The sequence below is a fragment of the Physella acuta genome, unplaced genomic scaffold (assembly GCF_028476545.2).
Source record: "Physella acuta isolate Inbredline_101_S28 unplaced genomic scaffold, ASM2847654v3 ptg000325l, whole genome shotgun sequence".
NCBI classification, from domain to species: Eukaryota; Metazoa; Mollusca; class Gastropoda; family Physidae; genus Physella; species Physella acuta.
The window spans coordinates 417,165-432,567 of NW_026731844.1; the positions used below are offsets into that span (position 1 = coordinate 417,165).

The 15,403-nt window shown below is 29.6% G+C and overlaps 1 protein-coding gene across 2 annotated transcripts; it reads right to left on the reverse strand.

The window, feature by feature from the left end:
* Positions 1-747: 747 nt before the first annotated feature.
* On the reverse strand, positions 748-14,862 carry LOC131940691 (coiled-coil domain-containing protein 125). Of its 2 annotated transcripts, none has more exons than XM_059299433.1 (12): positions 14,742-14,862; positions 11,898-12,345; positions 11,681-11,751; positions 7,805-7,891; positions 7,519-7,590; positions 4,750-4,841; positions 4,292-4,374; positions 2,991-3,109; positions 2,773-2,880; positions 2,380-2,566; positions 2,157-2,263; positions 748-1,650 (listed from the first exon to the last, which is right to left on the reverse strand). In XM_059299433.1, the coding sequence occupies exons 2-12, from the start codon at positions 12,316-12,318 to the stop codon at positions 994-996; spliced, it is 2,004 nt and encodes a 667-aa protein (XP_059155416.1). In that variant the 5' UTR covers positions 12,319-12,345; positions 14,742-14,862; the 3' UTR covers positions 748-993. The 2 variants fall into 2 exon arrangements, with proteins under 2 accessions (XP_059155416.1, XP_059155418.1); XM_059299435.1 differs by lacking the exon at positions 4,750-4,841 and adding an exon at positions 6,562-6,647.
* Positions 14,863-15,403: the final 541 nt, after the last annotated feature.

The following is a 15,403-nucleotide window of genomic DNA, read 5'->3' on the forward strand; positions in this document are numbered from 1 at the left end:
GAAATGTTAGATATAAAATAGGACTAAAAATGAATAAATATATGCTTAATACCATCATAATCAAGATAAATATTTTAAATGATTGTTACCCATTATTTTAATAGTATAGAAACACAAGACCTTTTGGAAGATTTTCAAACCAACCAATTCAATTTTTAAAGACTTCTTAATAATGAAAAGTTAACATTGTTCAATCATAATTTGTTTTTTTTCTTAACAATTTAAGCTAATTGACTAATGTTCCAAGCAAAGATCTTGATCTTCCCATCATTTTCCAGTACAAGTTAAAGTGTGGAGATATGTGAGTTAACTTTTATATACTGAATCTATTTACAGTAATATAATGCATTGAATAAATATTACTAGTAAAGTGAGCCCTCAATAAAAACATGTTATTATAACAATATTAACTGGCATATTTTACTACCGTTTTTTTAACTATTTCCACTATGTGTTAACATAAAAAAAGTTAAAAAAAGACAGTAGGCCCTACTGCAATTAAAAAAAATACTTGCTGTATTATTTACCTTAGGTAATAAAAATACATTGTTAACAATTTAATGTAATTGTATACACAATTTGTTTTATAAAATGTCAAAGATATTATTAGCCAACAGTTACTTATATTATGTACATATTTATTATGCTTGTGTAATTAAAGAAAACTGTCTAAAAGTTTGTTTAACACTTTTAAAACAAAAAAATCACATTTTGGTATATCTAACTATTCAAAGACTCATAACTTCATTGGAAACTATTTATTTACAGATAATGTTATCACAGTTCATTATACGAATCAATAGTAACTTTATTAAAAAAAAATCAAAGTAAAACTGTTTTACTATTACTAGGCTTCACTTATTGGACTACTGGCCAGTTTTACTATAATGGATCATAATAGGAGTAAAGCCTTATCTCAATATCAGGTTCAACTATAAGACTATTGCCTTGTCTATCAGGATTCAACTACTGGGCTATTTTGTCTATCAGGATTTAACTATTGGACAACTGTTGTGTCGCTCCTTCAGTATTGGAGGCTGCAGATCTATCAGACTCATCTAAAGCTTGAGAGAAAATATTTTCTTGACTTGTTACCCCATTTGTCTCTTCAATATTTGATTTACTAGCTTGTCCACTAAGCTGGTCTGCAACAGGAACATGGTTAGAGGAGGTGTGTGAAGCATCCTCACAGCAGCCAGGAGAAACGTGATCACTGTGGTTAGCTGTTTCATGATTTCTATTCAGATTTACAGCTGTAACTATATTAACAGACTGCAGTGAGTCTGTACATTTTAACTCATTACTTTTATGATTACTGGTGTGACCTAAACTATTTGCTTCTTCAATATTATTTTCTATGGGATCGTAAAAGTAGTCCTCCTCAAAGGAACTACTTTCTACATTGGAGTTTCTTTCAAGTTTAAAAACATCATTATATGCATCACTGACTGAGTTGTCTTTAATGTAGATATCTAACTTGTAGTTTGGGGTTTGTTTCTTGTGTTTGCCTTCTGACTTTTTAACTCTGGCATCCGTGGAGCTGTCTGAGTCAGACTTTTTGCCCTCCTTTTTCTCATACTTTAAAAGTTTATTAGCAAGTACTTGAGCTGCCAATTTTTGATGTGCTAAGGCCTCATTTTTCTCACTCACCTAAGAAATAGGGATAGAAGTTTTATCATAAAAATGCAATAACGGTGTAAAGCATACATTTATAATACAACACCAAAAGGTTGGGGAGGAGAAAAGGAGGTGAGGTATATAATAAGGCTAGAGTGGTATGGAGCAATGTGACAGGATACTTTCTCTATACACCATGGAATGTTTTCTAAATTGATGATATTCCCATAATTAATTTTTTAAATCTAAATTTTTTTCAAGTACCAACTGGTATCAAATAGGGAGTGGGTGTGTTAGTTACTTGGAGTGTTACATTATTTGTGGGGTATTGATCTTAGGAAACGTTTTCAAAAAAATATTTTATGGTTTAATTAAGCAAAATTTTTTTTCCTATTTTTGGGTTATCTGATATACTACATTATTATCTGTGTACAATATGCAGAGGGATATAATGATTTCAAGAATCAAAAAGAATTTTTTTGCACTCAAGTTTTGTCTAATATAAGTGGTAATAAATACACATTAGAATGAGTACACACCATTTCAGAAAGTAAAGTGACCAGCTCTTGGAGACTCATTGATGACAACATGTGGCCTTTGTCTGCTTCAACAGCTGTCTCAATAGGTTTGGGTGGGGAATAATCATCTGCAGAAAGTGTTTTATCTTAGTGACTTATCACATATATCATTGTTTAAAATGTAGACTCAAAATATTTTTATTTAACAAAAAGATAGTGTTAAAAATAAGAAAAAAAATTGTACCATCATTTAGGACTTGGATAAGCCATTTTATAGCAGCCTTGGCTTTGGCAGAGCGTGATGACAGAGTTGCCAGCTGGGACAGCCTCATTGTCATGCTCTTGTTCCTGGCAAGCTGCTCCTCAAAGGCTGTTCTGTAAGCATCCACTGTGAGACTGGTCTCTTCTCTCCTTTGGTGGCTGCACTCAAGCTGACAACATGCACATTTTTTATAACACAGATCTAAATTCTACAAGGCCAATCTTGAAAGAATTCTTTCATTTTTAAGTTTATTTAAATTGTTAATTTATTACTCCTTTTTTTTTGACTAATTAAAGATAGATCAATGCACAGAGCTAGTTCAATGCAAGGTAATAGTAATAAATACATTACTAATAAATTTGAACTGAGAGTTACCTCCTCCCTAAGCTTTGCCACTTCCTTCCTTAAATTAGCTGCAGCATGTGCACAACCACATGGCTCTGGAGTGGACACACGACACTTACATGCCCCCAGAACAGCCAGCTGTCAAACAACATATTTTTTAAATAAAATTAAAAATAAACCATGTCTGTTTTAAAACAAATAGTTCATTGTATTTTTGTAACCACACAGCTGATGAATTGGGCAGTTACCTCAGTGGATGAGAATGATCCGTAGTCATCCTCAGAAACTTTGCTCTTTCCTTGCTCATATTTTTGTCTCTCTGTTACATCAAGAAGTGCAAGAAGCTCATCTCTTTCTCGTGCAAGGGCTATAAGAAAAAAAAACCCAACTATTTACACAAGGTTAGGGCTTATAGATCGAAAAGAATTTTTTACTTCAAGCTAGATCAAAGACATTTTTTTTTTTATTACGAGATAAATTAAAAACAAAACATGAATCTTGGCACTCTAACTCAAACAATGTAATCACCTTAGTTAAGTTTATTTTAAAATAAGGAATAACATTTTATAATCAGAATACAGAGGCGTAGCGACCCACCCTGGCTCCGGGCGAACTATTTTTGTGCACCGCCCCCACCATTTATATATAGATATTCACATGAGCGAAAAAGCCCCCCCCCCCCCCAATTTTTTTAATGGTAAGGGCCCTTTTTTCTAATCACGTTCACTTGATATTATGTTGTCACACAGTTGATTTAGAAAACATTGAAATAAGTCTGGAAAGCCAGACCTTAACCTTAACTGTGGATGATTCAGTAATCCAGCTTAGAATGAGCTTTTAATAAAAAAATTTCTACCCTGTTTGGTGTCCCTCCCCACCCTCCCCTCGCTATGCCTCTGTCAGATTATATCAAATAAAATAGCAAAACCATAATGAGATGTAACTATCAGATTCAAGAAGCTTCCTTATTACAAAGCAGTTTATAAATGAAGTTTCATTTCAAGTAGATAACAAAATGTAATGATAAAGTTTAGCAAATGCTATCTACAAATAAAAAATGCCTTCATTCTAAAAGATTACCTAATTTTGATACACTAAATTTTTAGCACAAAAAATGGTTTGGATGAGGATACTGCATCCCACAGAAAAGCACTTAGCAAGTAAATGAGCTCTTCACTAATCTCAATGATTTTGACATTATCATGAGAACATGATGGACTTTGGAGTTAAAAAAAAAAATTATTACAAATTTTAAACTGATAAATATATGGACCAAAGGTTCATAAAACTGAAATTTTAAATTAATCTCACTACTTGATCTAAAACAATAAACATATTGAAGCCTTCAAAATATTTACATGTAACTTAACCTAGACTAAAAAACACAGTTTTAATATCTTGCTTGACTAAAACTTCATTAACACAAATAATTGATCATTAATTTGTACAGTTTATAACGGTTTTTTAAAAGAAAAAGAAACAAAAACCCAAATTCCATTAAATTAACCTGATCAGTTTATTATAATTTAATAAATACTATTAAACTAACCAGTTTTATGAGCATTTGCTTTTCTCAGCTCTTCATTCCTAGCTTCAAGTTTTGACATAAGAATCCCATTTTCTTGGCAAACCCTAGTAACAAACATTAATGCAGAAAATAATTCAAATGCAAACTACTAAATAAATAATATGATTAAGTACAATGAAAATACATATGATAAGTGAATATAAAATCTGAGAGATAAATAATAGTATCAATAGATAACAAAATATGTAATAAAAATCATGCTTTATTTTTTTTTAAATTTGCAAAGAAAATGCGAATGTGTTTAATAAATATTTCCTGTTTTTTCTTTCCCTCATTACAAAAAAAAATATATTTGTCTTTATAAAATATAAATAAATGCATACAATATATACACTTTAGCAGCACATTATTTCACCAATAGAAAGAAAGTAACTTGCAGCGCATTGTTTGACCAATAGAAAGAAAGAAGCTTGCGTTACCTGTCAAGTTCAAGTTCCAGCATCTCCCTTGAGAACCGAGACACAGTTCTACCATCTAATGCCTCAACCAAAGCTTTCATCCCATCACCATGCTAATGGTTTTACCAAATTTTATAGAGAAAACAAATATCAAAATGTTGAGAGAAAAACCCACTAAATATGCAGAGTCTAAAAGTATGTTATTTCTTTATTGTTTGATTCTTTAAAAGCCTCGCGCTAATTTTGTCCATTATTAATAATTTAAAGCTTTAGAAGAAATTAAAATTCTTAAAATAGATTAATTTCATTCAATCATTTTTTTAAAATGATTTCGACAAATGACCAGATGCTTAAGGTCAAAAGCTAATGTATACCAAAATAAACATATTTTAGACTCTGCTAAGCTTAAAGCATATTCCTCGATGTGACAACTTTATAGTGTCTACATAATCAATTAACAGGTGAACTGTAGTGCTAAAACAAAATGCATTATATAAAAACAAATGAAATCTAAATCTGGTTAACAATAGCAACAGATCAAAATAACACAAGTCATCTGCAAATGGTATTGGTCATGCTGGTCAGATGTTGTGTACTGGTTCTTTGGGCTAATGGACAGCTTTATAGGGACATTTTCATTTTGGTTAGGAGTTCAATAATATATCTCAGGGTTAATTACAGATTTGTCTGTTATATACACACACAAAAACAAACAAACAAGAAGCAAATAATTATATTGTTTATACTATGCAATGTTACTGATTTTCAAGATGCACATATCTATGAGTTATCATTCATGAATACATTACAAATGGGACATAACCCTATTTTAAAAAGAAAAACTATTTTAATATAATTTTTTAAAATAATGCATTAAGAAAAAAAAAATTTAAACAGAATTTCCCTCTTTAATAAAAGGGATAAAATGTTCATGGATAAACAAGTTTTTTAAAACGTGACTAGTTGATTGAGAATATTTTGTCTATTCTAACAATGCCCTATTTTGTAATTGTTTCTACCAGCTGATGCCAATGAGTTAACACCAACAACAGGTTGACACCTGTTCACTTGGAGATAGGTAATGACTAGTAAACACAGATAAACAGAAGCATATGCTATTACACTTTGACTGTACTTAATAGCAATCCTTATTACAAAATGAAAAAAATTGTTTACGTTTAAACATAGCATGATGTATAAAAACAAACAAAATATTTTGGATAACTTCTTTTACAAAAAATATAGGCCACTGCAAAAAAAAAAAAAAAAAAGATTTTAAACAATAATTATGTTTTTTTTTAAAACTGTAAAATAGCAAATTAGCCAATGAAATATGAATGATTTTGATTAAAAGATATTTTGTCACACCTTCATTACTATGTTTTTAATTGGTGTTTCTAAGAAAAGAGAAAAAAAATTATAACTTTTTTTTAATATAACAAAAATGTGTTTTACTCTGTTTTTAAGCTACATGTAACAAATCCAACAGAAATGGTTTTACTAATCAACTAAGAATGAAAACAATATTAACTAGAAATTGTAATTGAAAACTTAATTTTTAAATTTCCTTATGTTAACATCCAATTGATTAATTTATTTAGTGTTTTATTTATGTAACTAAAATTACAAAAAAATATTTTCTCTTTTCTAAATTATGGTTGAGCAATATATCAATCCAATTATTCTCTATAAAACAAAAGGAACTAACTAAACATTCAATTTATTTTCTGTTTTAAAAAAATATAATTTCAACATTAAAAATTTCATCATTTTGAAAATTTCCCAACTATTAAAAAAAAATGAATACAAAATGAATGTAGCCAAAGATCTTACCTATCAAATCTTTCAGCCCAGGTTTGTTGGCTATCTATGAATGAAGATTCACGCCATTCCAATTCAAACTGCAGCTTACTCAATTCCTACAACATGCAGTGAAATTTCATCATGCAAAAAGTAATAACAACTAAACAAAAGAAAATACATATCTGCTATATCCAAAAGTCATTGGTTATGTTAATCACTCAAATGAAAGGAGTGTTTGTGTTATATTCGACCTTTTTAATTTTAATATATTTCTAGTCTAACGTAAGAATATTATATACATATTTGCCACTTTTCTCAAACAATTTTAAGTTTAGGAAGGGTTAAAAATAATTACATCTATTAATACAGTTGCTTAGATATAATTGTAATTCAATTGTAATTTTATGTTCAAGACAATCTTTATAAATTAATGAAAATTAATTGATTTTAGATTATAAACTACCTCATTAAATTGTAAAATATTCACTGTTTACTGAATACATTTTTTAAAAATAAAATGAAGAAATAAAAAAGCTAGATGGAATTCTTTTCCAAAATAAAGTTAATTGTTAGGACCTATTCCTAACAATTAGTAAACATAAAATGTAATAATTGTAAAAGTTTGTTTTAAAATCAAACGGATGTTTAAAGATATTTTCATCGCACTACTGAAGCAGTAAGAATAAAGTAAACATCAAATAGTAGTTGAACAGTAAAAGATGTATGATGCCAAAGAAAATGGGAAATTAGTATAAAATTATTACTAACAGTTGAAACATGCTGGTCTAAATCATGCTAAAACAAAAAAAAAAGGAAATCAATATTTAAACTTGGGGAGCTTTTTAAATTTTATTCTGTTTAGATTTTTTTAGACATTAAATGACATTTTTAAAGAAAAATACACTCAAACAAACCTTATTTCTATTAAAAAAAATTAATTAAATATTTGAGGCTTGGTTGAAGTTAAAATGGTTGCGATGTACAGACCTGTTCTAGTTTCCTGCTTGTTTCAGTAGCTTTCCTTTCCGTATTTTTTAATTCTGTATCTGCTAGTTCTGCCTTTATAATGAATAGTTTTAAATAAAAATTAATAGTGTTAAATAATGTTAAGTATCATAATGTGTTCATATTTTAAAATGGAGTATAAAAAAAGCATTTGTAAATGATTATTTTGTTTCATGTAAATAAAATACTGGTGTATTGTTAATATACAAGACTTTAAAAAGTTTATTCTTGTAAAATCAATGTTTTTTAAAAAAAAATCTAGCTGTACCTGCTGCTTGAGTATAGCCACAGCTTTGTATTTTGCATCAAGTCTTTTACGACAGGCATCCAATTCTATTTTTAATTCATCCATTTCCTACAACAAAAAGATGGTATAACTAAGTAAAAAAAATAAAAATCTTCATAAACATAAAATTCACACTGAAAAAACCCACTATTTCTTAGAAGAAAAAATAAGTTCTACTACAAAAGTATGGCAGCATGATACAAGGCAACAGGTAATTTAGGACTCAATATATATCTGAACCAGAGACTTATCTAAACTACCAGTAGACACTGCTAAACTGAATACAATAACTGACTTAAAACTTTCTACACTTGATCCAGGGATATATCTACACTACCAGCAGAAATTAATAACTGAACACAATAACTGACTTAAAACTTTCTATACTTGATGGGATATATCCACAATACCAGCAGAAATTACTAACTGAACACAATAACTGACTTAAAACTTTCTATACTTGATGGGATATATCCACAATACCAGCAGAAATTACTAACTGAACACAATAACTGACTTAAAACTTTCTATACTTGATCCAGGGATATATCTACACTACCAGCAGAAATGGCTAACTTAACAAAATAACTGACTTAAAACTTTCTACACTTGATCCAGACATCTATCCACACTACCACCATACACTGTACTGAACACTCAAAGCCTATTTAACAACATCTGTGCAAAACTACATTAATTTTCAGTTCAGGAGCACACCAGCAGCTCTTGATGTCTGTGTCTGTTTTGCATAGTAACAATGTGTTTAATAGCCATGCACTCATTTTACAAGACCTTACATATTCCAGTAAATTAAATTAGAAAGCTTTATCCAAAAGTTTTTAAAATACAGATGAATACTTTCAAAGCTGTAAACAATTAGAATGTTTTATGCAACTGTTCAAAATATTATTTCACCTACAACTGAACAATTGTGTCTGAAGTCTTTTTATCTCATTTCAAGTGACAAAAAGATTTGTTTTCACCATATGTCTATTCTCCCAGGCAATATCTATAGGCATACTATATTTAACACAGTTGATTTACTTATAGTAAAGTATGGATAAATACTATGCATTGTATTCAACAATCAGCTATTATTTATTTACTTACGATATGAACAGAATAATCAACTAACTATAAATAAAAAAGTTTATTTTTTTCCAAATGTAAAGTAGAATTGTACATAATAATAAAAAATAAGTTTTTGAATTAAAAAAAGCATTTTTAGGTAATGGCTAGCAATCTACACACAGAAGAAACTTTGAAATCATAAGAACTAAATATGTAAAATTTCATCTACCAGAAGGTTTTAAAAGATGAAACATTCAACTTACAAAAACTCAGCTCATTACATTAGTAACATAATACTGAGTGTGAGCTTTAAAGCTTGTTTTGATAAGCAGTGAAAGCTTGGTTATTATATAGTAATTCAGCTCTATACCACACTGGTGTTAGCAAATCCTACACACAAACCCTATGTAGGTCAATCAATAATGCAGGAAGAGATAGATGGATATTTACTAGAAAAATTTACTATGAGTATACCTAAGCTGCTTGCCCACTGTGTGCTTATCTTGTTGTTTTTTTAAGGTCAAAGAAATTCAAACAAATGAATTCAAAACTATAATAACCTAATATTCATTTATAAAATGTATAAAATTGAAATAATGTATGTGTTGGCTGTGTGTGTGAGTGTGTGTGTTTTTAGTTTACCCCTAAATTAATCTATACTTGTTGGGGTCTATTTCACTCAGGGTTAGCTTGTAGCTAGAGATAATTGAAGTAGGGTATGCTTCCTAAATTCTAAATACAATTTTTAAAATTTGAAAAATTGTTGAATACTCAAGAACATGATTAGTTAATGAAATATGATACAAAAGAAAGCTTTAAAATGATAATAAAAATTAGGTATTAGTTTAATAAATAAATGAATGATGATTTAGATAATCTAAACTGCAGGTACCAAAATGGGAGATAGGATGATGAAATAATGATTGTCTTAAAAAGGGTGCCTGAAAGGGAAATATAATACTAAAATAAGTATGATGATCTAAAAAGGTGCCTGAATAAAAAATGGGATTTTGAAATAAAAATGATCTAAGAAGAAGGTGACCATATGTATGATTAGTTCAACCATTGAAACATTATTAGGAAAATGTATCTTATTTAATTAATTTCTCCTATCTAAAATTAGTGCTCTATAATCACAATAAATAAATGCATCTAATAATGTGACCTCACTGAGAATGAGAAGTATTATACAACTAGTATCACATCTGTTCTTGGATAGATTACTTTTAAGACATAGATCAGAGTCGATGAATTTATTTATTGAACTTAGCTTAAGCCCAATTTTATGTTGACAACATCTGTCTAGAATTACTTACATCTTGGTTATAGCAGTTAAAACAATTAACTATATAATATAGATAATATAGTTACTACTATTTGCAGCCTAGCCAAACCTTATATATATATATATATATACCAGCTGTCAGTACCAGTTACATGTGTATTATAGGCCTACATATTTTAATGTTATACTTGTTTGAGACAAATATTTTATAAAATTAGTTATTGGTCAAAGTGCAATGTGCATTACTACACATATTAGTGACAGAGCAAAGAAATAACTAAATAGCTAAAAATCTGACACGTTTAAAATAACATAGGCTACCAATACCTATTAGAAAAACCAAATTATATACATATTAGTCAACACAACACCATGCACACACTGATTAAGAGACTTAAATGATTCAGTTAAAGACCCTGCTGTTCAATGGTAATGTAGCTTTTTAAAAGAAATTTGTATTACTTTTGGCCGAGAAAATTGTATACATTTCAAAGCGTCTGTCTTGATAAGTAGATCTATAGATCTAAACCAAATTTGAATGAAATACTTCATTTCTTCATATTCTAAAATTGGAAGATGATGCCATTAGTTTTGTGCATTTTCCGTAGTTTAAACATGTGACATCATTGTTTTATGCATTCTCGGCACAACTATAAACACTTTTCCGGTTGCATGATTAAACATGTGTTTGTACATTTGAATATGCTTTTCTTTTTATTTTCCTTCTTTAAATAAAATTTAGTTTATACATTTAAAACATCCAACATACTATTTTCAACAAAAGTCTATATATTTAAGTTCTCCATATATCGCTGAACATACTGATTACATCATCTAAAAAATGTTGCGAACAGAGAAAGAGAAGTGCGCACATAGGCTTTTATATATTAAGATATATATATATATATATATATACACACATACATATATACACACATACATACATATATATATATATACATATACATATATATATATATATATATATATATATATATATATATATATATATATATATATATATATATATATACATATATATATATATATATATATATATATATATATATATATATATACACACATATAGGCCTATATATATATTTAATTTAATCATTAGACACTTACTAAAAATATTATATCGAAAAGAAAAAAAAAGAATAAAATAGATATAATGTAAACCTAAAAAGATCTACCAACAAATGACACATGGAACACTTTCAGGATGATTACCAGATAATGAATGGGATGTAATGAGCATTACAGTGCATCCAACACAATGACTGATATATCATAAACAATTACAGAAACATGTTTTTAATCAAATCTGTTGTCAGCAACAGTTCTTGGAGTAATTTTGGCAATGAACATTTTTAATCTATTTATGGAACTCAATTTTTAAAAAAAATCATGCGATCATTTAATACTTGAAAGAGATAGGAGTAAACTGTAAATTAAGAAGTTAAAGAAGATACTAAAGATGAGATCAGAGTAATGCTTACTTGTAGAGCAACATTCAGTTTCATCTCTATTTCCTTGCCACTCATTTTAAATGAATTTTTATTCTTGGAATCTGAAACAAAACAAAAAATATTCCAGCAAACAAAGTAACTTGTGATAAAATCATAAATGCATAAGCATTGTAAAACCTCTTTCAATGAACTAAATTAACTTAGGTAACAAGTGATCTGTCTGTAACAACAACAATATTGCCCTCACCTTTATTTGATTTTGAATTTTTAATAGAATCTTCATTTTGGCTTGCAGCAAACTGTTTACGGAGTTTCTCTATTTGAACTTCATAAAGTAGTTTTTGTTGCCTAAGTGAAGTCCCATAAGGCACATCAGCATAGCTTGGAAAATCTTCAGAACTTACATTAAGCTGCGTGTTTGTCCCATTTCTCTGACCAGTATCCTGTAGTGTGTGGCTGTGCTGCATGTTAAATGTTTTAGAATTTGATTGCTGTTCTAAAGAACCATATTGGCCCTTACTGTCAGGGTGTGAATATACATTACTGTTGTGGCCATGCTTAACATTCTCAAAATTTAAATAACAGCTACTTCTTGTGCTCTCTCCTAGGCCCAAGTCACCACAAATAGCATCAAAAATTTCATCTTCAAGCTTTTCTGAATAATCCATTTTTATACCGAATTCAAACACTGTACCCTGTTCATAGAAAATAATTTATCATCAGTAATTAAAAAACACAAAACAGACAATGTTAAATAACTATTTCTACACGTAGGGCCTGTGAACTGGACTTGTGTCAAATATTGTCAAGGTTCTATCCCTTAACCAGAGATAGAATCTATATATATACACATTAAGGTGTAGATAAATACAAATCATCTATTATCCCTCATCAAATACAGCAATGAAACATTAAAACTATAAACTTTCCAAACACTCCATTTAAAAAAGTTCAAAAACATTAATTTTTAAAGCATGCAAATTATATAGCAACACAAATATTCTTACACCTTACATAACACATACTACTTTTGCTAACAAACAGGTGTTATCACACATGTCTACACCTGTTTTATGTTTATGCTTTGTTTATTTTATAGTTATCTCTTTGATGAACCAAAACACTACCGGGCTTGCTAAATCTTGTTTTCACTTAGACTGAAATGTATCTTACTCTTTAGCTAAATAAGGACAACTGGTATTGTAAATATTGTTATATGAGCTTTTACTTATTATTTGATTTAATTTAACATTGTGTCATGTCATTTTTATACTGACAAAATAAATTTTCCCCAAGTCAAACAAAACAAATTCCACTTTACCGTCGCCCTCTCCCTCCTCCCATATGGAAACTAGTGTTTGAGAGTGTCTTATGCTAATTACTTGACTTAAAGGAAGAATAGTAACAGCAATTTTAATTTCATATTTTATTAATACCAGAAAAATCTAAAATAATAAAATCAGGCCTAATGTAGTTTATTTTATAGGCCTATAGATTCTAGGCCTATGTACAATTTTTTAAAAAAGTAGACGTGCAAATGGAAAAATAACTTGAAGAAAATTTGAGTAGTGTTGTTAAATGAATAAAAGCTTGTTAAAATCAAATCACATGTTTAAAAAAATACTTATGAACCAAATGAATGTACAAAATGTATAGCATATTGAATGTATTTATAGGCCTAAGTATTAAGTAACTTCTTTCTAGATTGAACTTTTTCTTATATCTTATTCTTATTGGGACATTCCAGTTTTCCCAATTTCAATATCCAATGCACAGGCACGCAAGCTTCAAACTTCAAATGCTCAGCATGTGTGAAACTGTGAGTCAAAGGACCTAGATCTAGGTACAAGTCCAAAAGTCTCCCATAGTCATAGATCTGGATTACTAAATCTAGTCTAGTCTAAATCTATGTATGTACATGACAGCATAATGTACATGTGTAGTCTACATCATAACACTCAACTGTCAGTGTCAACATACGACATAGTACTAGATCTATATACCAGTGATTCTTCCAGACTTTTTTTCTCCGGGGGGGGGGGGGGAGGAGAGAACAACACTGGTAAAAGTATGTTTTCTATATAAATTCTATTACGTTCGGGGAGGGGGGCTATGCCACCACCCCCCACCCCCCGAAGAGATGCCTGGAAGAAACTCTGCTACACAAATCATTCTTTTGGTAAAACTCCATTTTAGTGTATTTTATTTCCAGCTTCATGTTCAACTCCAGTTGGGCGTATTTTATTATAAACACAACCGAAACACACAAAAACAGTTGGGCATATTTTATTATAAACACAACCGAATCACACAAAAACGTTAGGAAAACATTGGGCTTATTTCTTTATGAATTTTTGTTTTCATTTTTGATAACTTACTTTTGTCAAAATTTTAGAAAAATCCAAATTTGGAATATTGAATATGCTATGACTATGTAGATCTATGTATGTTCAAGACGTATGCTGATAATTAAAGTCAACGTGAACTCACAGTCGACCATGTAGGGATTTTTTTCACGCTATTCAATTGGAACTGTCCTAATGCTTTTTATGTTTTTTTTTATACCTTTTCTAATTACAAACCACATTCATCAAAAAAAGTAGATCTTGAGACTCTAGACTCTATATCTAGATCTAATCCTAGTGTTTTTCTAACGTGTTTGTGTGTTTTGGTTGTATTAATAATAAAATACGCTCAACTGGTGGTGAATGTGAAGTGGCAAATAAAGTACGCTAAGATGGAGTTTTACCCATACTTTCAATACTTTCATACCTAATCTTAAATTTGATGCTTGTTAAAACTTGTTTTTACATTTTTACTGTAGTGTTGTCACAGTGGTTGTGAATGTGAGTTAATGGAGTTTTGTTTGTTTTAGTTTTTTTTAGTGTTTTATGCTTAGTTTGTAAAAATAGTAAAATGATCATAAAAATGACATAAAAAATAAAATTAAACATGTTTGTTTTGTGTTGTTTGACTTGGTGACTGGTGTCGAAGAAAATAATTTTTGACTCAAGACCAAGACTCTACATTAATCATTAAACTACATAAAGGTTAAAGATGAATTATAAATATATCAAGTAATTAAACTTACCAAAACATATCAAATAATCAAAGCCATTATCAAATAAAAGGGTTTTAAAATCTAATTTTACTTCTAATTCTGATCTTTTGTAAAGAAATTTGTTCACTAACTCACTGTGTGTAGTGTAAAAGACTGAAACAGAGTAGCGGTCCCTAGGAAAACAAGAGAAGATAACCGTGTTTACATAATTTTCTTTAAAACCACGATTTGTCATCTTGACTTTGTACCATTTCGATATCCTTAATTTTAATAATTAATAACGAATTATAGAATGAATCAACTTACTAAAAAGGGGCAAGGGCGGGTCAATCATTTTTGCTAGATGATCCATCTATGATCAAATATTGACGGTCGGCCAAATAGTTTAAGGTTGAGTTGCATTAGTAGTCACGTAATTTAGGCTAATTGTTGTTTTTTATCACCCACCATCCCCACTCATCATTTGTCGTAACAGAAAACAACACGACTGACAGAAATGACGTCACAAAATTCAAATTACTTAAGGGTTAGACATTTGTTTCTAAATTCACTCTATACCCCCTACCGCAAAGTCGAAAAAAAAACTACTCTACCAGCCAACCCCACCTGAAGAAAAAATCGCCTGTAACGGTTTCAAGAGAGGTCTAGCAAGGAGGGCGGGTGAGGCGGCTGTCCCTCAATTCACCCTCCAC